General features: G+C 46.0%; 1 protein-coding gene across 1 annotated transcript; it reads right to left on the bottom strand.

The window, feature by feature from the left end:
• Positions 1-3,425: 3,425 nt before the first annotated feature.
• LOC125945761 (uncharacterized) lies at positions 3,426-5,513 on the bottom strand. Its single transcript, XM_049668043.1, has 2 exons — positions 5,256-5,513; positions 3,426-3,671 (listed from the first exon to the last, which is right to left on the bottom strand). The coding sequence occupies exons 1-2, from the start codon at positions 5,511-5,513 to the stop codon at positions 3,462-3,464; spliced, it is 468 nt and encodes a 155-aa protein (XP_049524000.1). The 3' UTR covers positions 3,426-3,461.
• Between the last annotated feature and the right edge of the window lie 3,567 nt (positions 5,514-9,080).

A 9,080-nucleotide genomic window follows, 5' to 3' on the forward strand; every position in this document is an offset into this window, starting at 1 on the left:
GAAGGTAACCAAGAAGAAATATGATAGTTTACTTAAAGTGAATTCGCCAAAATGAGTGGGCCAAAAGCCTTTGTACCAATGCCACTGTGCAAAGTACGTGCTGTGCTTGCGAAACAGCCAACATAGAACTTTACACACGCGCTTGTATTCAGTCACTATGAAACGACGAGACATTGTATTCCGTTACCTCTGGGAATACCCTAACTCTCTAAAGAAATGGCTGATTGCTCACGCGGAACATTCTAAGACTATGGTATACTTGGTACTTCATAATTAACTTACAGACTTCAAGGTGTCAAGTTTATCAGAATTGAGGGAGATTATCAGAAGCGCGTGGCTTTTACTTTATGAGCATGTGCTAATAATACATGCCAGATACGTAACTTCACCTCCGTGCGTATGGCTTTTGACTTCATGGCGGCTGCCAAGATATCATTAAGCGGTTCTTAATTGACTTTATTGACTTAATTTATACTTTCGCTTAACTAACTCAGGTACGTATGCTTATATGCAGCAAAGAAGATAATTGTTTGGTTTAATTCAACAAAATAATACTTATTCGCGCTTTTCACACAATGAAAATCGCCGCCAGTATTTCATATCTGACGGCACTGAACTACAGAATAATCTAGGCGGCGCCGAAGGATGCGGACCGGACGGATGGGTGGTTAGAAGAAAAAGTACCACGTTAACTACGAAGTATTGCTCCTTATCGCGCACACACACAGACACGCGCACGCGCACACATACATACATACATACATACACACAAAGTTACAAAATAGGAGTTACAGGCATTAACTTTAAATTACATAAATTTGAAGATGATGAGCAACACGAGAACAAGGTGTGTGCTGGAGCCACGTTTCGACAAGTGGACTTGTCCTCTTCTTTTAAGTGGAATTACATACATTTGCAGACGATGACTTGTCGAAACGTCCACTTGTCATGATTAAAGTATTCATCAAATACAAGTAAAATAATAATAATATAATATATTATTATCTTATAATAGAATGTATATAAAGAATTCATCAAATACAAATATAAATATAAAGTATTCATCAATAAAGTATTATTATTAAGGCGTAGATTGTAGCGCATAATTTGAGAACATTTTCAGCTGTCTTCATGAACGTTGTCGCGGGAATATTTTGTTCGATCGGAGTGACACCGCTGTTTTCGGCTTTACAGGAAACATGTGCCATGCTCCCGCTCGACCCACTCTTCCCCATTCTAGTACGCTACGGCTACAAAGTGCAATTCTAGTATGCGTTTCGTTTTCCTTTATTGTGTGTTCCTAAGTGGGCTGCCATATTACGTTATTCCAACAAAATTCAGACTGGCCTGCTCCAAAACCCAATTTTACTTGCTCTAAAAATTGCTGCAAAATGAAGTTGAGCAGTCCCAATCCTGATTTGCTCAACAATATGTCAACGATGTTTCAAAAGTCGTTTTTATAAGGTCTATACGGGCAAGGTGGAAGGGTGCAGGCTAAAGAAATATTGCACGTATTCTTAGGTTGTGCCAAAGCCAATTAGACATATGAAAGGATCACCGCTTTTGATGAATACGATTTCCATACTTTGACAGAAACCCACAGCGAGGGATTGCTCAAAAAGAGGATTGCAAATTTAGAATAACTATGTCGAAATAAATTAGTACAAGTCAACACAAGATTTGTCAGAATGTGTAGGCCGCGCGCTGCCTTCCTACATCAAGGACGCGGGAATTGAAGGGGCAAACTTATCGCGTTGGCTCACCGCTTCACGAAATCTTGGCCGCACATAAATTTCAAAGTATGCGTTTGGAACAGCTTATGTTGTTATAAAGACTACAAATGCAGAGACCATGGAGTTCTTGCAGAAAAGTCGTAAGGTGAGGTGATCATAGTTCGCGGCGAATAACCGTGACAGACGACTATTTGAAAAACTTTCAGACCCCTTCGCCTGTCGAGGAAATGGGGGCAAGCGAAGCTTGTGGCAAGACGCCACTGTCGCAGGCGTTCCGCTTCGTTTGCCCTAAACTCAGGTTAGGCGGCTCTTCGCTGACGTTTGGCCTCGACATCACGCTGCCGCAACTCGGGGTCCGCAACTCGGCGTTTCGCCTGGGCTTCGGAAACCCTCACGCTGTAATCGGCACGTCAACGACGGTGCCTTTCCCGAGCCAGTTAGGGGCGCCGTTGCTCAAACTGCAGCCTGCTCCTCGGCAGAATGCACTACACGAGGCCTTCCCATCCGGGCGCCGAAACTAATCTGAGGCCAGGGAAGCCCGGTGAAGCACGCGCCAACCGCCTTTCCGGCCCTTTACCTCCCCGCGACTCAAAAAACGACCCTGATTGGTCGCGCCCGTCACGTGATCCTGTGCCCCCACAGCTTTCCCCGAACCTGCTCTTCTTCCTCCCTTTCTGTTGTTCTTTCTTTCCATCCTTCCTTCTGTCTTTCTTTATTTCTTGTCGCTGGCTCATACCCGCGTATCACATGCGGGTATGAGCCATAGCACTTCTGGCGTTACGTCGCTGGCGCAGGCTAGCATATACAAGCTTCGATTGAAAAAAAATGTTTTAATTACCGTTCTATTAAAACCTTGGTGGCCGTTGTCTATACACCAAATGTGGTGCGGTCAAATTTTAGTGCACACATATTTTTTTCGTAACTTTATAAATCGCATTGTAATTCGAGGACATGCTGGCCCTTGAATTACCACGCTCAATCAACGCACTTTTGAAACCGAGTGCTCCCCGTGCACTTGATAGGTCGCCCCGCTATCAGATTAAAACGCCCCATGAAGATAAGAACGACAATGTTCGAAGCTGAACGTCGCGGTAGGTACTGATGCGCTCGGTTGTTTGGAGTGAGAGTTGCCATTCGGCGCTGAATACGTCAAATTATGTATGCGTTTCAAGGTTCATAATTGGCTGCATTAAAATGTGACTGTTTCCAAATCTTCCCTATACACAACTGTCAATTTGTAATAATTAGTCGTCTGAAACTGACGCTGTTAGAGGCAAATTACGTCATACTGACCTCAAAGCTCATCTGCAATAACACCACGTTCGCTGCGCTCAGAGCAGTTTTATAATAAATATGTGTAATCTAAGTAAAAATATCCTGCATACTCTGAAAAACTTGAGTCCATGCGAAAAAGCAACAACACAACCACCATGAAAACGATAACAACAACAACGAAAGAAACAACTTGTCTAACACAAGAAGTTCAATGTATCTTTTCTTCTTCGAACAAGGCGGCGCCGTAACATGCGCCGTGCCGTGCTCAGAAATTGCGGCCTATGAAGAGGCAAGCTTCAGGCAGATGAAACCAGAGGTTTCATCAGCCGCGTTTTTTTTTTTTGTACTCTGTATAACAAAAGTGACGTGCACTTTACACTTTATAAAAAAGTGAAGCGCAAGCAGTGTAGAGTAATCGCCCAGCCTTATTAAGTTGGTCGGGTGCTGTGGTGACTATCCTCTCCTGCGGTCCATTGGGTATCTGCTGTCCTCGTCGTCTTCATCCGCCAGTTGGTCGGCCATGTCTTCGGCGTCGTACAGCTTGGCGGCACTGACGAAGCTCAGAGCGAGCAGAGGTCCTGCCCAGGTCATGGGTACCCACAGCGACGAGATCTCTCCACCCACGATCGCCATCAGAGAGAAGCTGAAAAACGTCGGGTACACCTGCAGAGGCATTTATGAACGTGGTAGCATTAGGAGTTTCAAAGTGAAAACAAATGTATGTATGTGCAATGTGCGATGCTTGCTGGTCACGTGATCAAGTTAGAGAGGGGATTGAAGCGCTTAGAAGAGTAGACACACCCACCTATATATATATGACTACGGCCATGGCAACAGGCAATGAAGCCAACAGCGATAGCTGTGATTGCACATGACACGCGGGAAATAACGAAGACATTCATTATAGATATATAAAGGGTGTCCCAGATACCACGCCGCACGATTTAAAGAAAGAGGAACGGCGTTACGCGGAGCAAACCTTGTGCGTATTGTTTCCAGTACAGTGGAGTAGTCGCCAGTCATTTTTTCGTCACTGAGATTTAATTAGGTAATTGTGATTATTTTCTCACTCGAGAAGTACTGTTCTAATTATCAAAGTGCCAATGAGAAACTCGTAGAGCAACATAAAAAACTCCCGATACAGCTTTCTGTTGCTCAATACGGGCTACACATAAAAGTGTTTTTCCGAGCGTGAAAGAAGACCGCAAATACACGCAAAGTGCCTCGAGCGGCCAGTCGCGCGGCAATTCTGCGTGTATTCGCTGGCTTCTTTCACACTCAGAAAAACCGCTGACTTAGAAAAATTCCGCTGACAAACGCTTTCGAGGCCCTGATTTCACATATATAAAAGCCGCCAGCCTACTTCGCGCTTATGTCATAAACATTGCCTTGTTTTTTCTTTATTTTTTTCATAGCATTTTTCGTGCGGCAAAGGCCGGCGTGCGACGGCATGGTGGATAGTAAATGTAAATGCGAAGCAAGGTGCTTCGGAGTCCCGAGTGTGCTTCGAAATGTAGTTATGAATTATTAGAGAACCAAAGTTGCCTACATCTAATTCACTCACATATCATTCGGATAGACACCACCTTATATGCGTGTTTTTTTATACACATTTATCCGAAATCTTTATTTCCCACGTCGCATTATACCAGTACCACTTTTTAGGCGATCTAAGAGCTCGTACGACAGCGGTGGTGAGAAACGGACGCCTTGGTGCGGCTGCTGCGTTCGAATGAGGCCGTCAGTCAGCAAAAAGCCCTTACCAAGACAATGTGAACTCGCTTAAACAGCTTCGCTGTCTTTTATGTATGAGTTGTCAAATTCAAATATATCTGTGAAGAATTTTTTTCTTTACGCGTTCGTTCTCGCGCGTGACTCATTCGTGGTGGCAATTTCGGAGAGACTGTTTCAAGGGAATCCCAATGTCGTTCATCGTTTTTATAGGCTTTGCTGCCGTACAGTTCATACGCGTGACCTGGTAGGCAAAACCAGCGACGGCGCCTTTACTATCAATAATATTACTGCTATTAGAATTAGCGCACGAAATAATTAAGTTTCAAATATCACCAGATTGCACGGTGTGAATCAATGTAACGTATTGGCAGATCCGATCACCGCCATGTGACCTACGCACCGGTTCTCTCACTGTGCAGTACGGAAGCATGGTAATGGCGTCTTTAAACGCGTAGTCTTTTTTTTTCTGTTCCACACATCAGGTACCCTACTAACTAGCTCACCAGTGCTCACCTCCTTGTAAATGGCGATCGCGCTGCAGAGGGCGATGACCAGAGTCCCCACGATGAGGCATATCTCATACAGAATGGGCTCAGTATCGGCGGACATCTCGCCTTCGTCCGGCTCATACTGAATGACCTCTTCCCCGAGTTCCTGGTTGGCTATTGCGGGGTCCATCTCTTCGACCTCCACGTCTTCCCATTCCTCGTCATCGAGATCGGGGTCCGGCAAGGCGGGGTCTTCCGCAGCGAACACAGCTGGCACGTTCATGTCGCTGAATGCGTCGTCTGGCTTCTGGTTAACTCCCACGAGTTGCGTTGAACCCTGCAGTGACAACGCCGTTCACGGTATTGTTCTTTTTTCACGACTGTGAGGCGTTTGCCCACTACGACGAATTAGCCAGTCAGCGGATGGTAGAAGAAAACGAGAGACTGCTAAACATGTAATTGTGAAAAAACGAATAAAACGTTATTGTAGTCGTTCGAGAATTCACCTAGTTGTCTTTTTTTCACAGCTCAATAATAAGAATAGAAACTTTATTGGACTCGAAAAGATTCTAAGGCGAGGTGGTCGGAGACTCTCAGTCCAGGGCCCCACTGGCCTCTGCCGCCTGCCTGACCTGGTCAATTAAGGACTTTTGTCTTGCCAGGTCGGAGCGGGCGCGCTGTGCCTCCCACTGCTCCATTGTGTTACTGGTATTTGTGGGTGCTTAGTGCACTCCCACGTTATTTGTATGTAGGTATGCCACCGCATCCTGACTGCGAGCTTACCACTGTCGTTGAAAAGAAAAGTGTTCAATCATTGCATTCTACCGGAGCTAACATATGGGGCAGAAACTTGGAGGTTAACAAAGAAGCTCGAGAACAAGTTAAGGACCCCACAAAGAGCGATGGAACGAAAAATCTTAGGACTAACGTTAAGAGACAGGAAGAGAGCGGTGTGGATCAGAGAACAAACGGGGGTAGCCGCTATTCTAGTTGACATTAAGCGGAAGAAATGGAGCTGGGCAGGCCATGTAATGCGTAGGATGGATAACCGGTGGACCATTAGGGTTACAGAATGGATACCAAGAGAAGGAAAGCGCAGTCGAGGTCGGCAGAAAACCAGATGGGATGATGAGGTTAGGAAATTCGCAGGCGCAAGTTGGAATACGCTAGCGCAAGACACGGGTAATTGGAGATCGCAGGGAGAGGCCTTCATCCTGCAGTGGACATAAATATAGGCCGATGATGATGATGATGATGATGATGATGATGATGATGATGACTGCTATCCCATCGTTCTGAAGCTACACACCCAGGACTCCCGCCGTGGGTGCCTCTCGGACTTGCTGGCCCTCGACCACCATGTTAATCGACCCTCCGAATTTGTAGCCTTTCGCGTGTATCTGGAGGACCTCGGTTTTTCTGGGCGTGCACTTCAGCCCGCTCCATCGGGAAAATTTCTTCACCGCTAATACTGCGCTTTTGGAGCGTATATTTTTCATCCCCTAGGAAAGCTTTGCTCATCCACAGCGTGATGTCCGCGTAGAGGGTGTAACCTAGGTCGGGTCTCCGATCCAGAGCGGTAACCACAACCCGCGAGTTCGAGTTCCTCGAATATTCTGGCGTGACAGACGTTGTCGAAGGATCCTTTGAGGTCAGTTACTATAACTAGTCTTTCGTCGCCGTACGGTATATTAGTAAGAATTTCATCACTGAGTAGGAGGAACGCGTCCTGACAAGATAAACCCTTGCGAAATCCTATCATGGAGTACGGGAACCAGCTCCGCTCTTCCAGATATCCCTGCTGTCTGCTATGGATCACCCTTTCATAGTGCTCACCCAGGCAGGACGTGAGCGATACCGCCCAGAGTGTATCGCTCGAGGAAATTTTTTTGGTTTGGGGATCATGATTATTTTAGCCAATTTCTACTCTTTGTGGCAAGTCTCCCTTGGTCCAGCACTCGCTGTTAAAAATCTTTGTTATTTTCGCTAGGGCTACCGAGTCGACGTTTCGAATTATTGAATTTGTAATTCGAGTATGGGCCCGGTCCCGAGTTTTTAACTGCGGGTTGTGCCACCTCTTACACTTCCGCGTACGTTATTTCTTCGGCTAATTTAGGGTTGGCCTCCCCCGCGTATTGTTTCGCCGCGTATAGACGGTCCCGTCGCGGATGAAGGCTGTACTTGCTCTGAAGAGCATCGACTAGCTCTTGGTCTGTACCCTCGAAGTTATCTGCTATAGTTTGGAGCTTCTTGTTATTCTCAGCACATGTGCTTATCGGATCTAGCATGCTGTGTAGTATTCGCCACGTAATGATCGTTCCCAGAGCCTGATAGGGTTCCACAGAACGTCGCCCACTCATTTTTAGCTAGCTCGTTGGCGTGGCATTGCTCTGCCCAGAGAACAATTGATTGCCTCAGGTGTTTGTTTAGGCGTTGTCTCTTCCACCTCTTGGCCAGTTTCCGCCTCTCTTGCCATAGGCTGACCAGGTGAAAATCTATCAGCGGCGCCTCCGCTGTGCGCTCAATGGCTTTATGTGGTGTACCCGTGTACTTGTTGAAGGAATTGATTCTATTCCCGCATGTTGGTCGGGGCGGTGGTTGGATGGATGGATGCTATGAGCGTCCTTTTTGAAACGGGCTGGTGGGTTGTACCACTAAGCTCTTGTTACTATTCTGCCTAATGTCCTACCTATGTTTTTGAGAAAACACTTAAATACAAAGAATTGCAAACATCAAACTTTTGAACCATTACTGGGAATTCTGTTTTGTATGTTTCAATGCAGTAGCCAGTCGGTTAACGTAGTGATTACTATTGTTTCTCCGTATGTTGGGCGTGGAGAGCGCTATTCGGATTATGTCGTAATCACTTCCCAGGTTCTCGTCGAACTAAACTCATCGTGCGTCTCTGACGTTAATTGCAAATGCACTATCTGGCACCGTGTCTCTGCTGATGCTGTTGCCCGTGCGCGTCGGTTTGCCGATTTGATTGATTGCCCGTGAGCCAAAGGCCGTTGCGGTGCGCTCGAGTAGGAACCCTTCGAGCGACGTTTTCGCGCACACCCATAGTATGTGGCGCGCGTTAAAGTCACCCACTATTACCACTCGGTTTCCTCCAAAGTTCAAATTAGGTGGGGCGCACTGAGTGGATATCAGTAAATTGGTTCGGTGCAACACATCATGGTTTTCGCAGAGAACCAGTGTCGCTAAATAAACGTTGAATTTTTTGACTAGCCCCTCATTGTGCATAATGTGGTTTTAGTAGCGCGAGGGAACAACTCGTTGGTGTAAAAACGGGTTACATGGCAATATTTAGTTTATAAGGTCCCGACGAGGATTCACGCAGTTCGTGTTTTTTTTTCTTTCTTTTTGTTCCGCCATGGTGTGTAGCAAACATTGGACGCCTTCTTTTCGAAAAACAAAAAAAATTATATGTGCACGGGTACACCTTGGTACCAAAGCTATGCAATGGGTAGGTGAAATTTTGAGGTGAGAGAGAATTTTGGGTTGGTCCAAGTTCTCTCTTTGCTTAAAATTTCACCTACCCCCTGTGTGGTTTTGGTAAGAAAAAGTACACGTGAAAATATGTTTTTTTTTTCAGAGAGAAGACGTCGAACGTTAAACACGACTCCTCGGGACCTTATAAACTAGACAATGCAATGTAACCAGCTTTTACACCAACGGGTTGTTCTCTCGCGGTACAAAAGCCACATTATGCACAATGAGGGGTTAGACAAACAATCGTCAGCCCCTCCCCTGCTGAGGAAATGGCGGTAAGCGAAGCTTGTGTGTTTCTTCGGTGTTCCTCGCAACAAATTACATTGACGATTACCACGTTGTGTACTCGAAACAC

The sequence above is a fragment of the Dermacentor silvarum genome, chromosome 5, assembly GCF_013339745.2.
Source record: "Dermacentor silvarum isolate Dsil-2018 chromosome 5, BIME_Dsil_1.4, whole genome shotgun sequence".
NCBI lineage: Eukaryota > Metazoa > Arthropoda > Arachnida > Ixodida > Ixodidae > Dermacentor > Dermacentor silvarum.

Excerpts from the sequence above, each read along its gene's own strand:
- LOC125945761 (XM_049668043.1), bottom strand. The coding sequence starts at position 5,513 with ATGAACGTGCCAGCTGTGTTCGCTGCGGAAGACCCCGCCTTGCCGGAC. Across the intron at positions 3,672-5,255 it reads CGATCGCCATTTACAAGGAG|GTGTACCCGACGTTTTTCAG; the intron begins GTGAGCACTGGT and ends ATGCCTCTGCAG.